Source organism: Symphalangus syndactylus, chromosome 20, assembly GCF_028878055.3.
Source record: "Symphalangus syndactylus isolate Jambi chromosome 20, NHGRI_mSymSyn1-v2.1_pri, whole genome shotgun sequence".
Lineage (NCBI taxonomy): Eukaryota > Metazoa > Chordata > Mammalia > Primates > Hylobatidae > Symphalangus > Symphalangus syndactylus.
The window spans coordinates 16,257,289-16,277,905 of NC_072442.2; the positions used below are offsets into that span (position 1 = coordinate 16,257,289).

At 43.5% G+C, this 20,617-nt stretch overlaps 1 protein-coding gene across 3 annotated transcripts in view; it reads left to right on the plus strand.

Annotated features, from left to right (window-relative positions):
• Positions 1–20,617, plus strand: part of GDPD1 (glycerophosphodiester phosphodiesterase domain containing 1) — a 61,033-nt gene that overhangs the window by 32,645 nt on the left and 7,771 nt on the right. For all 3 annotated transcript variants that reach the window (XM_055258562.2, XM_055258561.2, XM_055258560.2), the window contains exons 5-7: positions 10,011–10,129; positions 10,640–10,729; positions 18,264–18,397. In XM_055258562.2, the coding sequence (XP_055114537.1) occupies positions 10,011–10,129; positions 10,640–10,729; positions 18,264–18,397 (343 nt within the window). The remainder of the gene's footprint in view (positions 1–10,010; positions 10,130–10,639; positions 10,730–18,263; positions 18,398–20,617) is intronic.

Here is a 20,617-nt window from a genome sequence, read left to right on the forward strand (position 1 = left end):
TTCTTGTCATAGTAAGTTCTTACTAAAAGTAACTGACCTCTAAGCATGTTCCCTCAGGCCTACAAATCTGAGGCCTTGAAAATTATCTGATGTGAAATTATCAGGTCCAAAGAGTTAACTGATTCATTCTGCTTAAATTCACATACAGTTAACTTAAACCTGAACACTGATTGCAAGAAACATTTCACTTCTAAAGCTTCAAATTCTAGAATATTGCCGCAACTTATATTAGTCATCCATCAAAAAATGTAATAAAAAATAAATGAAAAGGGCTGGGCACAGTGGCTCACGACTGTAATCCCAGCACTTTGGGGGGCTGAGACGGGCAGATCACTTTAGGTCAGGAGTTCGAGACCAGCCTAGCCAACAAGGCAAAACCCTGTCTCTACTAAAAATACAAAAAGTATTAGGTAGGCATGGTAATGCACACCTGTAATCCCAGCTCCATGGGAGGCTGAGGCAGGAGAATAGCTTGAACCTGGGAGGCGGAGGTTGCAGTGAGCCGAGATTGTGCCATTGCACTCCAGCCTGGGCAACAAGAGCGAAACTCTGTCTCAAAAAAAAAAAAATAATGAAAATAAAGTAAATAAATAAATAAATAAATAAATAAATGAAAAGAAATGGAAAGGACTCCTTTCAAATCCTTTCTGGTTCCATAATATTAATTCTTTTAGCTGCTCCATATTTTAAATGATCAAATAGACTTCTGTCATTCAAATAAAACATTTCCTAGTCATCTTCAGTTAGTTGTTTTCTTCTGAGGGAACATTTCTCACAAAGAAACATGTCCCTTGACCCAACTTGTTAGTTACTGCAGATGTTAGAATGGAAAATATACCACCTTAAGGTACGTGCTGAACAGATATAGGCTCCCTCATTGTCACAAGTCAGCCTCACATTTTTGAATGATTCAAATCTATAACTCAAAACCATAAGATGTTACATATCATGAATCTTGGTATGATTTGCATATAGTTGAAACCTTGGTTAAATGTCAGCTCCATTTATACTAATTTTTTAAAAGAACTATAACTGCTCCGTGAACTAGATTTTAAATTGGCCAAGCCAGGTGTGGTGACATACACTTCTAGTCCCAGCTACTTGGGAGACTGAGTTGGGAGGCTCATTTGAGCCCAAGAGTTGGAGTCTAGCTTGGGCTACATAGCAAGACCCTGTCTCTTAAAAAAAAAAAAAATTGACCACTGATAGGGGAGTTTTTGAAAATGAAATAAAAATCAGAAAAAATTTAACATTAGCTATTTCTAAGGGATATTTAAACCTCAGATGTGTTTGATTTCAGTTTCCAGGTAAGTTGAAGTTGTTGGTTTGAGGAAACTTTTCTTCATTCTTGTAATTTATAGGATTATACTTGCCAAGCTATTGTAATATTTGTGTCAATTTTGGACTTGTGAAAGTTAAGAAAATTTCAGAAATGAAGTTTTTCCTATTTTTCCCTTTGTAGAGCAAGCCAAACAAAGCCCCATAAAAATTTAAAAATCCAGCAGATGTGGTGGCTCACACCTATAATCTCAGCACTTTGAGAGGCCAAGGCAGGAGGGTTGCTTGAGACCAATAGGTTGAAACCAGCCTGGGCAACATAGCAAGATCCCATCTCTAAAAAAAGTATTAGCCAGTCATGGTGGTATATGCCTATAGTCCCAGCTATTTAAGAGACTTGAGGTGGGAGGATCCCTTGAGCCCAGGAGTTCAAGGCTACAGTGAGCTATGCTCACACCACTATGCTCCAGCCTGGGTGACAGAATGAGACCTTGTCTCAAAAAAAAAAAAAAAAAATCCTTTGAGGAAAAAAAAAAGTTTTATTTTTTTTCCTGGTTTTGTATGTCCCTCAGAAAGTCATGAAACTGTTTTTTCTTTCTTTTGAGGCAGAATCTTGCTCTGTTGCCCAGGCTGGAGTGAAGTAGCTCAATCTCAGCTCACTGCAAACTGCACCTCCTGGATTCGAGGGATTCTCATGCCTCAGCCACCTGAATAGCTGGCATTACAGATGCCTGTCACCATACCTGGCTAATTTTTGTATTTTTAGTAGAGACGAGGTTTCACCACATTGGCCAGGCTGGTCTTGAACTCCTGGCCTCAATTGATTTACCTGACTCCCCTTGCCCTCCCAAAATGCTAGGATTACAAGCATGAGCCACCACATCCGGCCAATTTTTGAATGTGAAGAGACCTTTGAGACTGTCTAATCTTGTCTTCTGTTATAGACAAGGAAATTGAAGTCTAAAGATGCAAATTAACTTAATCAAGTTTATATAACAAGGAAATAACAATGCTAGAACTTGAACTAGGTCTCTATCTTAGCAGACCAGTGTTCAGCTGTACCATACTGTAGCCTCTCCATTGGAACACTATTCCCAAATGCTGTATTAAGAACAATGCTGTGGGTCCAGTGCAGTGGCTCACCCTTGTAATCCCAGCACTTTGGGAGGCCGAGGAAGGTGGATCACCTGAGGTTAGGAGTTCGAGACCAACCTGGCCAACATGGTGAAACCCTGTTTCTACTAAAAATACAAAAATTAGCTGGGCATGGTGACATGCACCTGTAATCCCAGCTACTTGGGAGGCTGAGGCAGCAGAATCCCTTGAACCTCGGAGGCGGAGGTTACAGTTAGCTGAGATCACGCCATTGCACTCCAGCCTGGACAACAAGAGCAAGACTGTGTCTCAAAAAAAAAAAAGGAACAATGCTGTGGAAAAAAATAAGAACAACGCTGTGTACTGTCAAGTTTCAGACATCTGAAAGAAATAATAATAAGCTTTCATTTTATATTGCATTCATCTCATATCATAATTGACTTTAGGACTGATCCTCAAATGTGAAGTTGACTGCATTTGGAACAGACTAATAAACCGTGTGTAAAAACTTGACTCAGAACAATGGCAGTGGCTCACATCTGTAATCCCAGCACTTTGGGAGGCTAAGGCAGGAGGATCACTTGATCCCAGGGTTTTGAGACCAGCCTGGGCCATATACAGAGACTCCATCTTTACAAGAATAATAAAAATAATATTAGCCAGGCATGGTGGTATGCACCTGTGGGCCTAGCTAGGGAGGCTGAGGTGGGGGGATTGCTGAGCCCAGGAGGTTGAGGCTGCAGTGAGCCATGATTGTGTCACTGCACAAAGTGAGACTCAGTATCAAAAAAAAAAAAAGAGAGAGAAGAGAAAAGAAAACAAGAAACTTGACTCAGATTAGTCAAAAAGTGGTTCCGTTTTTTGTATCCTATTCCCTTGCATAGAATTCTTGCTTACCAGGCCGGGCACGGTGGCTCACACCTGTAATCCCAGCATTTTGGGAGGCCGAGGCAGGTGGATCACTTGAGGTTAGGAGTTTGAGACCAGCTTGGCCAACATGGCGAAACCCTGTCTGTACTAAAAATACAAAAATTTTTAAATTTTTATTATTGTTTTTTGAGATGAGCTTTTGCTTCTGTTGCCCAGTGGCACAATCTCAGCTCACTGCAACCTCTGCCTCCCAGGTTCAAGCAATCCTCCTGCCTCGGCCTCCTGTGTAGCTGGGATTACAGGTGCCCGCCACCACTCCCAACTAATTTTTTTTTTTTTTTTTTGAGATGGAGTCTCGCTCTGTCGCCCAGGCTGGAGTGCAGTGGCACGATCTCAGCTCACTGCAAGCTCCGCCTCCCGGGTTCACGCCATTCTCCTGCCTCAGCCTCTCTGAGTAGCTGGGACTACAGGCACCCGCCACCATGCCCGGCTAATTTTTTTTGTATTTTTTTTTTTAGTAGAGACGGGGTTTCACCATGGTCTCGATCTCCTGACCTCGTGATCCACCCTCCTCGGCCTCCCAAAGTGCTGGGATTACAAGCGTGAGCCACCGCGCCCGGCCAACTAATTTTTATATTTTTAGTAGAGACGAGGTTTCACCGTGTTGGCCAGGCTGGTCTTGAATTCCTGACCTCAGGTGATCCGCCCACATCAGCGTCCCAAAGGGCTGGGATTACAGTCATGAGCCACCATGCCTGGCCAAAATACAAAAATTAGCCAGGTGTGGCCGGGCGTGGTGGCTCACGCCTGTAATCCCAGCACTTTGGGAGGCCGAGGCGGGCAGATCATGAGGTCAGGAGATCGAGACCATCCTAGCTAACATGGTGAAAACCCATCTGTACTAAAAATAGAAAAAATTAGCTGGGCGTGGTGGCGGGCGCCTGTAGTCCCAGCTACTCGGGAGGCTGAGGCAGGAGAATGGCGTGAACCTGGGAGGCGGAGCTTGCAGTAAGCTGAGATCATGCCACTGCACTCCAGCCTGGGCGACAGAGCAAGACTCCATCTCAAAAAAAAAAAAAAAAAAAATTAGCCGGGTGTGGTGGTGCACACCTGTAGCCCCAGCAACTCAGGAGGCTGAGGCTGGAGAATCACTTGAACCCAGGAGGCAGAGGTTGCAGTGAGCGAAGATCATGCCACTGCACTCCAGCCTGGGCAACAGAGCAAGACTGTCTCAAAAAAAAAAAAAAAAAAAATGCGGGCCGGGCGCGGTGGCTCACGCTTGTAATCCCAGCACTTTGGGAGGCCGAGGCGGGCGGATCACGAGGTCAGGAGATCGAGACCACGGTGAAACCCCGTCTCTACTAAAAATACAAAAAATTAGCCGGGCGTGGTGGCGGGCGCCTGTAGTCCCAGCTACTCGGAGAGGCTGAGGCAGGAGAATGGCGTGAACCCGGGAGGCAGAGCTTGCAGTGAGCGGAGATTGCGCCACTGCACTCCAGCCTGGGTGAGAGCGCAAGACTCTGTCTCAAAAAAAAAAAAAAAAAAAAAAAAAGCCGGGCGCGGTGGCTCACGCTTGTAATCCCAGCACTTTGGGAGGCCGAGGCGGGCGGATCATGAGGTCAGGAGATCGAGACCATGGTGAAACCCCGTCTCTACTAAAAATACAAAAAATTAGCCGGGCGCGGTGGCTCACGCTTGTAATCCCAGCACTTTGGGAGGCCGAGGCGGGCGGATCACGAGGTCAGGAGATCGAGACCACGGTGAAACCCCGTCTCTACTAAAAATACAAAAAATTAGCCGGGCGTGGTGGCGGGCGCCTGTAGTCCCAGCTACTCGGAGAGGCTGAGGCAGGAGAATGGCGTGAACCCGGGAGGCGGAGCTTGCAGTGAGCCGAGATTGCGCCACTGCACTCCAGCCTGGGCGACAGAGCAAGACTCCGTCTCAAAAAAAAAAAAAAAAAAAAAAAAAAAAAAAAAAAAAATACAAAAAATTAGCCGGGCGTGTTGGCGGGCGCCTGTAGTCCCAGCTACTCGGAGAGGCTGAGGCAGGAGAATGGCGTGAACCCGGGAGGCGGAGTTTGCAGTGAGCCGAGACTGCGCCACTGCACTCCAGTCTGGGTGACGGAGCGAGACTCTGTCTCAAAAAAAAAAAAAAATGCTGAATTGGCCTGGCGCGGTGGCTCATGCCTGTAATCCTTACACTTTGGGAGGTCGAGGCAGGAAGATCACCTGAGGTCAGGAGCTCCAGACCAACCTGGCCAACATGGTGAAACCCCATCTCTACTAAAAATACAAAAACTAGCTGGACATGGTGGCGTGCGCCTGTTATCGCAGCTACTTCTGAGGCAGGAGAATCGCTTAAACCCGGGAGGTGGAGATTGCAGTGAGCCAAGATCATGCCACTGCACTTCAGCCTGGGCAACAGATCAAGACTTTGTCTCAAAAAAAAAAAAAAAGTGTTAACCAAATGGTTTGTTATTATCTATTCTGATTATTTGAAAGTAACCTTTTTTTTTCATGGAAAACACAAAATTTGGATAATCTAGAGTTGACTATAATTATCGTTTTAAAGTTCCCCAAATAGTGAAAACTATTTAAATAGTGGCCCCTAACTTGCACAGGGGCCACTATTCCATCAACCAACACATCCTATGGCATACTCTTTGTCTATCTTTCCTATTTGCTGTTATTTTCCTCTTTTCTTTTTGTAGTCCACCACTTCCTAGCTGGTTATCTTCTGCTTAGAAAAATACTGGGGCAAACTTCTCTTTTTCCAAATGTTTTTCTACATTCTAAGCTGGCTGAGGCATCTAATTTATCTATTATTATTTTTAAGTAGAGATTGGGTCTCGCTGTGTTGGTCAGATTGGTCTTGAATTCCTGGCGTCAAGCAATCTTCCTGCCTCAGCCTTCCAAAGTGCTGAGATTACAGGAGTGAGCCACTGCACCTGGCCTAATATTTGTATCTTTACATCACTATAGCACTTTTTTTTCTCAGCACACATTTTAGTTTTCTCATTCCCTCACTGTTAGATAGAATAGTCGCATGTGTTTTTTTGCTGTTCCAAAGTTAGTTTCATCCATTTGACCTTTTTGTAAACTGATTCTTACATGCATCTTACTTGACTGCTAAATTAATTTTTTAATTTGCCCACACCATGACAAAAAGGCAGTCTTTCTTATGAGCTTCAAGCGTGAAGTCCCAGAGAAAGACACTGATTGGCCCAGCCTGGGTCATGTGGCCATCCCGAAGAAAAGAAACGGGCTATTATGATCATATGCCCACCCCCGAGGGTGAATGGGCAGTGGGTACTCTGATGACAGCCCTATCAGAACAATGTGAGATAAGGAGATACAATGTGAAATACAGGTTTCCAAAGGAAGGAAGAATGTTGGGTAGGTAAAAACATGGTGGCTAATGCCTATAATCCCAGCATTCAAGGAGGCCAAGGTGAGAGGATCCCTTGAAGCCAGGAATTCAAGGCCAACCTGGCCAACAAAGCGAGACTTCATCTCTACTTAAAAAAAAAAAAAAAAAGGGCCAGGCACTGTGGCTCACGCCTGTAATCCCAGCACTTTGGGAGGCTAAGGCGGGCAGATCACCTGAGATTGGGAGTTCAAGACCAGCCTGACCAACATGGAGAAACCCTGTCTCTACTAAAAATACAAAATTAGCCAGGCGTGGTGGCAGATACCTGTAATCCCAGCTACTCTGGAGACTGAGGCAGGAAAATCGCTTGAATCCAGGAGGCATAGGTTGTGGTGAGCCGAGATGGCACCACTGCACTGCAGCCTGGGTGACAGAGCGAGACTCAGTCTCAAAAAAAAAAAAAAAAAAAAGCCGAGCGTGGTGGCACATGCCTCTAATCTCAGCTATTTGGAGGCTGAGGCAGGAGGATCACTGGAGCTGAGGAGTTCAAGGCTGCTGTGAGCTATGATCATGCCACTGCACTCCAGCCTGGGTGACAGATTGAGACCCTGTCTCAAAATATATATACATATATATAAAAGCTATTTACTATAAACATAATTTTTAGAGTTTAATTATGTAGCCTATGATAAGTTTAAACTCTTTCAGTTATAAGTGTTAGATACACATCTCAAGATAGCTTAAGAAAAAAATAAAATGAATGTATTGGTTTTCATAATTAGAAAGTCCAGGGGTTATATGCCCTCAGACATGACTGATTCCAGTTGCTCAAGCAGTAATTGGTCTCTCTCTATCTCCGTTTCTTGCTTTTGCTTTCATTTGTGTTAGCTTTGCTCTTAGGGACACCCTTTCCACAGAGATGAACTCTTGGCAGCTTGTACATGATCCATTCAGCAAAGGATTTCAAGAGGCCTTCTCTCCCAGTGTCCATATTTGTTATGCTTAACAGGTTAGACTGGTCATATATTTAGTCTGTGGTCAGAGAGGCAGAGCCAATGATTGACAGTCCCATCAGAGTAACCCAGAGCCCCATCAGAATTATAAGAAGTATAGTAACAGACTTTTCCTTTTTTTCCCCTTTAATGTACATACTGCTTTTCACACAGTTTCTAATTATAAATAATTTAATTTTCTGACGTGGATTTCATTTACTTTTTGATAATGCATCTTTGTTTTGATTTGCCATATGATAAGATGGAATAAAGGATTTTCACCATTTTGTTATTTGCAGATTAGTGAAATTGAAGTTTCAGATGGAAGCAGAACAATTTTTACAATAGTTATATAGTATGTATAGTAAATTATATAAATGATTAGAGTAATTAGAGTCACAAAGGACTAGAGAGCCAGGTGTGGTGGCTCACACCTGTAATCCCAGCACTTAGGGAGGCTGAGGCAGGAGGTTTGCTTGAGATCAGGAGTTCAAGACCAGCCTGGGCAAAATACAGTGAGACCCTGTGTCTACAAAAAATAAAATAAACAATAGGCCGGGCACAGTGGCTCACGCTTGTAATCCCAGCACTTTGGGAGGCCGAGGCTGGTGGATCACTGGAGGCCAGGAGTTTGAGACCATCCTGGCCAACATGGTGAAACCCCGCCTCTACTAAAAATACAAAAAATTAGCCGGGTGTGGTGCGGGGCGCCTGTAATCCCAGCTACTCAGGAGGCTGAAGCAGGAGAATTGCTTGAACCTGGGAGGCAGAGGTTTCAGTGAGCCGAGATTGCACCATCGCACTCCAGCCTGGGCAACAAGAACGAAACTCCATCTCAAAAAAAAAAAAAAAAAAAAAAAATATATATATATATAGGCGTGGTGGTGCATGCCTATAGTCCCAGAGGATTGCTGGAGTGTGGGAGGCCGCAGTGAACCATCATCATGCTACTGCACTCCAGCCTTGGCTATGAGCAAGATCCTGTCTCAAAAAAATAACAAAAAAAGGGCCGGGTACATGGTTCATGCCTGTAATCCCAGCACTTCGGGGGGCCAAACTGGCAGATCACTTGAGCTCAGGATTTTGAGACCAGCCTGGCCAAATGCAAAACCCCATCTCTACAAAACCTACGAAAAAATTAGCTGAGCGTGGTGGTGCTCCTGTGGTTCTAGCTACTCAGGAATGCCAAGTTGGGAGGATCACTTGGGTCCAGGAGGCAGAGGTTGCAGTGAGCCGAGATCGTGTCACTGCACTCCAGTCTTGGCGACACAGTGAGACTCTGTCTCAGACAAACAAACAAACAAAAAAGAGTCTAGAGAAAGACTAAAGAAAATAATCCTCAGGAAATATAAAGAAAATTAAAGTCCCCTTCTAATTTTTTCATTACTTGAATTTTCTTTGAATAACTGCATTCATATAATTCTTCAACACATTACTAATTTAGTGTATACTTCCCTTGCCTGAATATTATTTTTAATCTCTGAAAAAGTCAATGATGATATAGCAAAACTTTAGAAACAATCTCAGTATCTACTAGTAGGGAAATGGTTAAATTAAAGTAAATTATTGTATAGCTACTCAATGGAGTATTTTGACATTTTTTAAAAAATTATGATAGAATCAGATCGGTGGATTGTATCAATGTCAGTATCATGGTTGTGATATTGTACTACAGATTTGCAACAAGGTTACCACTGGGAAATCTGGGTAAAGGGTACATGGACCCTATTATTTCTTACAATTGATTGTGAATCCGTAGTTATCTCAAAATAAAAAATTAATAAAAAAAATTAAATCATAATCATAAGCACAGTAAATCAACAGGAAAATATTTATGTGAAAATATCAAGTTAAGGCCAGGCGTGGTGGCTCATGCTTGTAATCCCAGCACTTTGGGAGGCCAAGGCGGGCGGATCACGAGGTCAGGAGATCGAGACCACGGTGAAACCCCGTCTCTACTAAAAATACAAAAAATTAGCCGGGCGTGGTGGCGGGTGCCTGTAGTCCCAGCTACTCGGAGAGGCTGAGGCAGGAGAATGGCGTGAACCTGGGAGGCGGAGCTTGCAGTGAGCCGAGATTGCACCACTGCACTCCAGCCTGGGCGACAGAGCGAGACTCTGTCTCAAAAAAAAAAAAAAGAAAAAGAAAAAGAAAATATCAAGTTAAAATCTGTAGCACATCATATTATGAGTATATTAAATCATGCATAGGAAAAAAGAGTAGAGAAAGTACACCAAATGGTCATAGCATTTATATCTAAGTTGTTGGATTTACATGATTTTTTTCTTCTCTATACTTTTCCTTATTTTATAAATGTCCTTTAATGAATATATATGATACCTTCTCTAGTCATCAAAAAGTAAAACTTATATTTAAAAAATAAATTTAAAAATCTTGCTTTCTCAGCATGCCAGTGTGAAGGAAAAGATAACCGAATTCCATTGCTGAAGGAAGTTTTTGAGGCCTTTCCTAACACTCCCATTAACATCGATATCAAAGTCAACAACAATGTGCTGATTAAGAAGGTACTCAAGGCATTGCCTACTCTGGGTGTGTTGCATCCTATTTCACAAACTAAATAAGGTTAGAGTCAGTGACTGCATAGATTGATAATGCTCAAGGCAATGTGATACCCTAGGGATCAGCATTGTTTTAAATAATGCCTTAGTAAAAGAGATTATTTTACTGTAGGAGAGAGCGTATTTTCAGAGAGAGTTGGCATGTCATGGATAAAATAAGGTTGCATGAACCAGTCATTCTGGCATTTATATAATTGTCTTCTAGTTTAACTTGTTTCATTCGTGGTTAGTTTATGTCAAATTACTAAATAACTCTATTCTGTTAAATAAATTATATAATGATATAATGTGAATAAATTTTGCATTTTATAAAATATTCTAAATTTACATATTGATTCTTCCAAAAGTTATGCTATTCATTGGCAGGTAGTCAATTCTAATTCATTTTTTAAGTGAAATGTTGTTAGTGGATTTGCAAATAGGCACATGCATAAAATTTTGAATTTTCACACGTAGGTTTCAGAGTTGGTGAAGCGGTATAATCGAGAACACTTAACAGTGTGGGGTAATGCCAATTATGAAATTGTAGAAAAGTGCTACAAAGAGGTAAGCTTCAAAAATGATACAGAATTATCTATCTTTGTTGTTGTTTTGTATCTATAAATGATAAGTTATTATAGTAATAATTTTTTTTCTTTTTCTTATTTTTAGAGATAGGGTCTCACCCTGTCACCCGGGCTGGAGTGCAGTGGTGCAATCATAGCTCACTGCAGCCTCAAACTCCTGGGCTCAAGTGATCCTCCTGCCTCAGCTTCCCAAGTAGCTGGGACTACAGGCACACACCACTGCACCCAGCTAATTTTTAAATCTTTAGTAGAGATGAGGTCCCACTATGTTGCCCACTCTGGTCTCAAACTCTTGGACTCAAGCAATCCTCCTGCCTTGGCCTCCCAAAGTGCTATGAGCCATTGTGCCTGGCCCTTATTACAGTAATAATTTTTAAAACTTTTCTTACTTCAGGCCGGACACAGTGGCTCACGCCTGTAATCCCAGCACTTTGGAAGGCCAAGGCGGGTGGATCACAAGGTCAGGAGTTCGAGACCAACCTGGCCAATATGGTGAAACCCTGTCTCTATGAAAATACAAAAATTAGCTGGGCGTGGTGGCACGCGCCTGTAGTCCCAGCTACTCAGGAGACTGAGGCAGAAGAATTGCTTGAACCCGGGAAGCAGAGGTTGCAGTGAGCCGAGATCATGCCACTGCACTCCAGTCTGGGCAACAGAGGGAGACTCTGTCTCAAAACAAACAAACAAACACGTATTTCATAGCCTTCATACACATGTAGATGGTATTGGGTGGAAGCAACTAGCCAGAAGTTTAATATAGTAGAGATAATGGATTTGTTTTTTTTTTTTTTTTTGAGACAGAGTCTTGCTGTGTCACCCAGGCTGGAGTGCAGTGGCGCGATCTCGGCTCACTGCAAGCTCCGCCTCCCGGGTTCAGGCCATTCTCCTGCCTCAGCCTCCCGAGGAGCTGGGACTACAGGCGCCCGCCAACACGCCCGGCTAATTTTTTGTATTTTTAGTAGAGACAGGGTTTCACCGTGTTAGCCAGGATGGTCTCGATCTCCTGACCTCGTGATCCGCCCGCCTCGGCCTCCCAAAGTGCTGGGATTACAGGCTTGAGCCACCGCGCCCGGCCTCGAGATAATGGATTTGAACCTAGCAATATAAGGTCAATGTAGTTGAACTGGTTCAAGGAATTATTATTTTCACATGCTAATGTTAGTTGCTTACCAATATTTCATTATGTGTATTAAAGGAAAAAATACAGTTTCTATCTTTTAATCACCATCTTGTGTTAGGTAATTAAATTTTTTATGTGTAATTTTGAGTTAAATTATTTAGCTGGGCATAGTGACTCATGCCTGTAATCCCAGCACTTTGGGAGGCCAACGTGGGAGGATTGCTTGAGCCCAGGTGTTTGAGACCAGCCTGGACAACATAGTGAGACCCCCTTTCTATTATTATTATTATTAATTATTTTTAATTTTCTTTTGCCTGTAACACAGCCCTCAGGAGATCCTGAGAACATGTGCCTATTTTTTTTTTTAAGAAAGAAATTATTTAAGGGGTGAAGATTGCTTGAGGCCAGGAATTTGAGACCAGCCTGGGCAACATAGTAAGACTTCCAACTCTATTTAAAAAAAGAAAAGGCCGGGCGTGGTGGCTCAAGCCTGTAATCCCAGCACTTTGGGAGGCCGAGGCGGGCGGATCACAAGGTCAGGAGATCCAGACCATCCTGGCTAACACGGTGAAACCCCGTCTCTACTAAAAAAATACAAAAAATTAGCCGGGTGCGGTGGCGGGTGCCTGTATTCCCAGCTACTCGGGAGGCTGAGGCAGGAGAATGGCGTGAACCCGGGAGGCGGAGCTTGCAGTGAGCCGAGATCGCGCCACTGCACACCAGCCTGGGGGAGAGAGCAAGACTCCGTCTCAAAAAAAAAAAAAAAAAAAAAATGCTGGGCACAGTGGCTAGCCCCTGTCATCCCAGCACTTTGGGAGGCCAAGGCAGGCAGATCACCTGAGGTCAGGAGTGCAAGACCAGCCTGGCGAACATGGCAAAACCCCGTCTCTATTAAAAATACAAAAAATAGAGGCCGGGAGCGGTGGCTCACGCCTGTAATCCCAGCACTTTGGGAGGCCGAGGCGGGCGGATCACGAGGTCAGGAGATTTAGACCATCTTGGCTAACACGGTAAAACCCCATCTCTACTAAAAATACAAAAAATTAGCCGGGCGTAGTGGCGGGTGCCTGTAGTCCCAGCTACTCGGGAGGCTGAGGCAGGAGAATGGCGTGAACCCGGGAGGCAGACCTTGCAGTGAGCCGAGATCGTGCCACTGCACTCCAGCCTGGGTGACGGAACAAGACTCTGTCTCAAAAAAAAAAAAAAAAAATTGCCAGGTGTGGTGGCGTGCTTCTGTAATCCCAACTTCTAGGGAGGCTGAGGCAGGAGAATTGCTTGAACCTGGGAAGCAGAGGTTGCAGTGAGCCAAGATGGCGCCACTGCACTCCAGCCTGGGTGACAGAACAAGACTCCATCTCAAAAAAAAAAAAAAAAGAAAGGAAAAGAAATTATTTAGGGTCAGGCTAAGTGGCTCACACCCCTGTAATCCCAGCACTTTGGGAGGCCAAGGTGGACAGATCACTTTGAGCCCAGGAGTTTGAGACCAGCCTAGGGAAGATGAGGAAACCCCATCTCTACTAAAAACACAAAAACTAGCTAGGCATGGTGGCACATGCCAGTAGTCTCAGCTACTTGGGAAGCTGAGGTGGAAGGATGGCTTGAGCCTAGTAGACAGAGGTTGCAGTGAGCCGAGATCCTGCCACTGTACTCCAGCCTGGGTGACAGCCAGACCCTGTCTCAAAAAAAAAAAAAAAAAAAAAATCCTATTATCTATAGTTTTAGCTTCTTTTTACCCTAAACTTCCAAACAGATTTAAGCAAGTTAAGCCAAGATCATGCAAGATCATGATTACTAAGCAAGATATAAAAGCAGGACCATCTACCCACTGAAAATTTTCTGGTTAAAGAAAATATGTCGGCCAGGTGCCGTGGCTCATGCTTGTAATCCCAGCACTTTGGGAGGCTGAGGCGGGTGGTTCACCTGAGGTCAGGAGTCCGAGATCAGTCTGGCCAACATGGTGAAACCCCATCTCTACAAAAATTAGCCGGACATGGTGGCGCACACCTGTAATCCCAGCAACTCAGGATGCTGAGGCAGGAGAATGGCTTGAACCCAGGAGGCAGAGTTTGCAATGAGCTGGGATTGCACCACTGCACTCCAGCCTGGGCAACAGACCGAGACTCTTCTCAAAAAAAAAAGTGTATAAAAATTAATTTTATATGGTTTAAAATGATAGTTAAACCTTCATAATCAAGTTTACATACATCATCAGGTTAGAGAATTTGAAATTTAAGATGTTAAAATATCTTGAGCATTGAAGATGCTGAAATAATTTGTAATATAGAAGAAATATCATGATATAAGTAGCAATTTTCAAATACAAAGAACTCTTTGGTGGCTGATCTGAGTTTAACGGTGTTTCCAATTAATTGATTACAACCAGTTACAGATTTCCTTATTTCTCCACTCCCATTGCTTCATTTGACTAATCTTAAAAAACAAACAAACAAAACAAAACAAACAAGCTCTTTGGGCAGTCCTTCATTCCTAATAGAGAAGGCAAAAACATGCACAGTCAGCATCACTACAATTCAGAGTATAATTGAGATTCCCGCTAAAGCAAGTTTGTTGTTGTTGTTGTTGTGGAGACTCCAACTCAGGCTGGAGTGCAGTTGTATGATTTAGGCTCACTGAAACCTCCATCTCCTGGGTTCAAGCCGTTCTTCTGCCTCAGACTTCCGACTAGCTGGGATTGCAGGCACGTGCTGCCATGCCCAGCTAATTTTTGTATCTTTAGTAGAGATGGGGTTTCGCCATGTTGGCCAGGCTGGACTCGAACTCCTGACCTCAAGTGATCTGCCTGCCTCGGCCTCCCAAAGTGCTGGTATTACAAGTGTGAGCCACCACACCTGGCCTAAAGCAAGTAAGTTTTATGTGCAGCAGGGGCTGAGAGATCCCAAGGTAGCTGTGTACAAAAGGGAAGAACAGAGCAATCACCGGGTTGAGTGGCTTTAGATTCCTAAGAACTTAGAACTTAGACTCTTGGGCCGGGCACGGTGGCTCACGCCTGTAATCCCAGCACTCTGGGAGGCCGAGGCGGGCGGATCACGAGGTCAGGAGATCGAGACCATCCTGGCTAACACGGTGAAACCCCGTCTCTACTAAAAATACAAAAAATTAGCCGGGCGAGGTGGCAGGCGCCTGTAGTCCCAGCTACAAGGGAGGCTGAGGCAGGAGAATGGCGTGAACCCCGGGGGGCGGAGCCTGCAGTGAGCCGAGATCGCGCCACTGCACTCCAGCCTGGGTGAAAGAGCGAGACTCCGTCTCAAAAAAAAAAAAAAAAAAAAAAAAAAAAGAACTTAGACTCTTCCATAACTCCCAGCAATCTTAGGCATTTATCCCAGAAAAATGAAATACATGCTTACAAAAACCTGTAAATGATTTTTTTAAAAATTTAATGATTTATTTTATTATTATTATTATTAAAACAAGGTCTTGTTCTGTCACTGAGGCTGGGGTGCAGTGGTGTGATCTTGGTTCACTGCAGCCTTGACTTCCTGGGTTCAGATGGTCTCCTGCCTCAGCCTCCCGTGTAGCTTGGACCACAGGCGCATGCCACCATGCCTGGCAAATTTTTTGATTTTTTTTTTGCAGAGACAGGGTCTCACTTTGTTGCCCAGGTTGATCTTGAATTCCTGGCCTCAAGTGATCCTCCCACCTCAGCCTCTTGAGTAGCTGGGACTACAAGTATGTACCACCATGCCTGGCTAATTTTTAAATTTTTTGTAGAGATGGAGTCTCACTGTATTGGCCAAGCTGGTCTCAAACTCCTAGCTCAAGCAATCCTCTTGTCTCGTTCTCCCAAAGTGCTGAGATTGCAGGCATTTTTTTAAAAATAAAAATATGTTACCAGGGAGATGCAGCCTTCCATGTAAAATGAAGGCACATTCCCTAAAACCTATACATGAATGTTTATAGCAACTTTATTCATCAATGCAAAATCCTGAAAATAACCTCGATGTCCTTCAGTGGGTAAATGACTGAACAAACTCTGCCATTTCCATACAATGGAATACTATTCAGCACTAAAAGGGAATGAACTATTGATACATGCAACGAACTGGATGGTCCTCAAGGACATTATGCTTAGTGAAAAAAATCAACCTCAAACTGTATTGTAGGTGATTCCATTAACTGTAGCCTGGAAGAGCAGATTAGGGGACAGGGACTTAGGGTAGGGTAGAGAGTGGGTACCACTACAAGAGATTTCTTGTGTGGTGATGAAACGGCTTTATATCTTGTTTTTTTTTTTGACACTCACTCTGTCACCCAGGCTGGAGTGCAATGGTGCGATCTTGGCTCACTGCAACCTCCGCCTTCCGGGTCGTTTCCTGCTTCAGCCTCCCGAGTAGCTGGGGTTACAGCTGTACGCCACCATGCCCGGCTAATTTTTGTATTTTTAGTAGAGGCAGTGTTTCACCACGTTGGTCAGGCTGGTCTCGAAGTCATGACTTCAAGTGATCCACCCGCCTTGGCCTCCCAAAGTGCTGGGATTACAGGCGTGAGTAACCGCGCCCAGCCTAGAACTATTTAAAATAAATTATTTTTATGTGATTTTTTAAAAAAATATATTATGTTTTTATTAAAAGTTCACCGTAAGCATAATTTTTTTTTCCAGTAAATATAGCAGGGCCTGGCATGGTAGCTCACGCTTGTCATTCCAGCACTTTGGGAGGCTGAGGTAGGAGAAATGCTTGCACCCAAGAGTTCAAGACCAGCCTAGGCAATATAATGCGATTCTGTCTCTACAAAAAATTTTTGAAAAATTAGCTCGGCATGGTGGTGCATGTCTGTAGTCCCAGCTCTGTGGGAGGCTGAGGTGTGGGATCACTTGAGCCTGGGGGATCTAGGCTGCAATGAGCCATGATCTGGCCACTGTACTCTAGCCTGGGTGACAGAGCGAAACCCTGTCTAATATATATATATAGTACACATAGGAGGGCAAGGAGAGAGGGAATGGAGATTTGTTATTTAATGGTATAAAGTTGGCCAGGCAAGGTGGCTCACGCCTGTAATCCCAGCACTTTGAGAGGCTGAGGCAGGTGGATTGCTTGAGCCCAGGAGTTCGAGACCAGCCTGGGTGACATGGTGAAACCTCATCTCTACAAAAAAATACAAAAATTAGCTGGGCATGGTGGAACACGCCTATAGTCCCATCTATTATAACTCAGGAGGCTGAAGTGGGAGTATTGCCTGAGCCAGGGTCGAGGATGCAGTGAGCTCTGGTTGTGCCACTGCACTCCAGCCTGGGTGACAGTGAGACCTTGTCTCAAAAAAAAAAAAAAAGGCATAGAGTTGTTTTCACTTTTGCAAAATGAAAAGACTTCTGGACTTTGGTTGCACAACAGTGTGAATATACTTAAAACCACCAAACTGTACGTTTAAAAATGATTGACATTCAATTTTGCTGGGTGGCAGGGGGTGGGGGTGGTGAGAAAATAAATTTAAAAAATGATTAAGATCTTAAATTTTGGCTGGTGTGGTGGCTCACACTTGTAATCCCAACACTTTGGGAGGCCAGGGCAGGCAGATCATCTGAGGTCAGGAGTTCGAGACCAGCCTGGCCAACATGGTGAAACCACATCTCTACTAAAAATACAAAAAATTAGCTGGGTATGGTGGTGTGCGCCTGTAATCTTAGCTACTTGGGGGGCTGAGGCAGGAGAATTGCTTGAACTCAGGAGGCAGAGGTTTCAGTGAGCCAATATTGTGCCACTGCACTCCAACCTGGGTGACAGAGTGAGACTCCGTCTCAAAAAAAAATCTTAAATTTTATGTTCTGTGTATTTTAGCACAATTAAAATTATATATATATGTATGTCTATCTTGTATTTTTAAAGTTTTGGGATATTGAGCATATTTTCCAATAGAAACTTAAAATGGTGGTTAGATTCTTGGATTAGTTTACAAAATCCTATTTATATTTTGTATTTGATTCATAACATAGCTAAAAGATGACACATTTGCAACAGTATTGATATGTATCTATATATATACTCATATATAGAGATATATAGCTACATATTTTTTAAACAGGAATAAAGTTACTGAATATTCCATATATTCATCTTTTCATTTTGTTCCATTGGAACCTGACATGTTTAGTCTTTAGCTGTAAGTACCGTAACCAACACAGAAGTGGTATTGCAAAAGCAGAGATGGTGATAGAGAAATTTTAGTAACATCATTACACTATGAGGCTCCAAGATCAATCCTGACCCATTTATCAAGGACTAGCCACTATTAAGTGTGGTGTTATTTGCAAATGAATATTCATAATCCCAGGAATGCTTGTAATAGATTTCAACATATTGTCTTGGGAAATACTGAGAGTTGTGAAGTAATCCTCTTTATTTGAGCAGTTGTAACATGTAATATTGCTTGTGTCTTTTAGAATTCAGATATTCCTATACTCTTCAGTCTACACCGTGTCCTGCTCATTCTTGGCCTTTTCTTCACTGGCCTCTTGCCCTTTGTGCCCATTCGAGAACAGTTTTTTGAAATCCCAATGCCTTCTATTATACTGAAGTAAGTGGTTACCCTTTTATTTTAAAATCAATGATCAATTACAGAAAGACTAAGATAAAAGCTCACTAATATCAACATCAATGATGAAGAAGAGATTTCTGTAGTGATTTCCATATTCTATTATGGACCTATATTATGCATTTTTATATAATTAAGACACATTCTCTAAAACAAATAATCAGGACCCATCTCAGATTATAATGATTTTCTGTGCCTGTATAGTCAGAAATCAGATAAAAGGAATTTAATTTAATTACAGAAGGTAAATAACTATTTTATTCTCACATCAAATAGCAGTTGCCCTCCACTTTCCCTTACTGCTTTCTACTTCATCGACAGCTTTACCCAGCTCAAATTCCATTAAACTCCGAATTAAACAATGGTATTACTGTAAAACATTTAGGAAGAAAAAACCACCACCACCATAAAAACCTCTGGAGATAGGAAAATAAAAGGGTATAGTTAGTTTATATAGGATACTGTTTTTTTAGTGTTTTTTTTTTGTTTTTTGTTTTGTTTTGTTTTGAGATGGAGTTTCACTGTTGTGGCCTAGGCTGGAGTGCAAAGGTGTGATCTCGACTCACTGCAACCTCCGCCTCCTGGGTTCAAGTGATTCTCCTGCCTCAGCCTCCCCAGTAGCTGGGATTATAGGCGTCCGCCACCTCACTCAGCTAATTTTTGTAGTTTTAGTAGAGACGGGGCTTCACCATGTTGGTCAGGCTGGTCTCCAACTCCTGACCTCAGGTGATCCACCCACCTCCTCCCAAAGTGCTGGGATTATAGGCATGACCCACCTTGCCCAGCCAGGATCCTTTTATATTTACATAATTCCTCTAGAGAAAAGCCTTGCATTTCACTTGCTAATTTACTAGCAAGATAAAAATACATAGATTGTAAAAATATATAGGTACATAAAAACACTTAGATTGCCTGACAAATACTAAGCACTCAAAAGTGATAGCTTTTATTGTTATCTTTGTTATTATAAAGAATGATAGCTTCGCCGGGCGCGGTGGCTCACGCTTGTAATCCCAGCACTTTGGGAGGCCGAGGCGGGCGGATCACAAGGTCAGGAGATCGAGACCACGGTGAAACCCCGTCTCTACTAAAAATACAAAAAATTAGCCGGGCGTGGTGGCGGGCGCCTGTAGTCCCAGCTACTCGGAGAGGCTGAGGCAGGAGAATGGCGTGAACCTGGGAGGCGGAGCTTGCAGTGAGCCGAGATTGCGCCACTGCACTCCAGCCTGGGCGACAGAGCGAGACTCCGTCTCAAAAAAAAAAAAAAAAAAAAAAAAAAAAGAATGATAGCTTCATCTCAAAATTCTACACACGTGGAATGTGATTTCTAGCTGTAGATTCATAACTGAATTATGACAAAGGAATTTGGAATTGTTGGGGAGATGATTTAAATGTGATTTTATTTGCATGAAAACACTTTTCATGGCCGGGCGCAGTGGCTCACGCCTGTAATCCCAGCACTTTGGGAGGCCGAGGCGGGTGGATCACGAGGTCAGGAGATTGAGACCATCCTGGCTAACACGGTGAAACCCTGTCTCCACTAAAAATACAAAAAAAAAATTCTCCGGGCGTGGTGGCGGGCGCCTGTAGTCCCAGCTACTCTGGAGGCTGAGGCAGGAGAGTGGTGTGAGCCCGGGAGGCGGAGCTTGCAGTGAGCAGAGATTGCACCACTGCCCTTCAGCCTGGGCGACAGAGCGAGACTCCGTCTCAAAAAAAAAAAAAAAAAAAATACTTTTCATATCCAACAGAACTTTAAAAAATCAAGCTGAAGAGCTTAAAGCTAATGACTTGGGGTAAAAAAATAAAGCTGAACGTTAGTGTAGCAGTCATCAGACAATATTGCTAAGAAAAACAGGCCAGGTGCAGTGGCTCATGTCTGTAATCCCAACATTTTGGGAGGCCAAGGCAGGAGGATCACGAGGTCAGGAGTTTGAGGCCAGCCTGGCCAACATGTTGAAATCCCATCTCTACTGAAAATACAAAAATTAGCCAGGCTTGCCTGAACCCGAGAGGCAGAAGTTGCGGTGAGCCAAGATCGCGCCACTGCACTCAAGCCTGGGCGACAGAGCAAGACTCCTTCTCAAAAAAAAAAAAAATAAGAAAGAAAAACAATTGGCCGGGCGTGGCAGCTCATGCCTGTAATCCCAGCACTGTGGGAGGCTGAGGCGGGTGGATCACAAGGTCAGGAGTTCAAGACCAGCC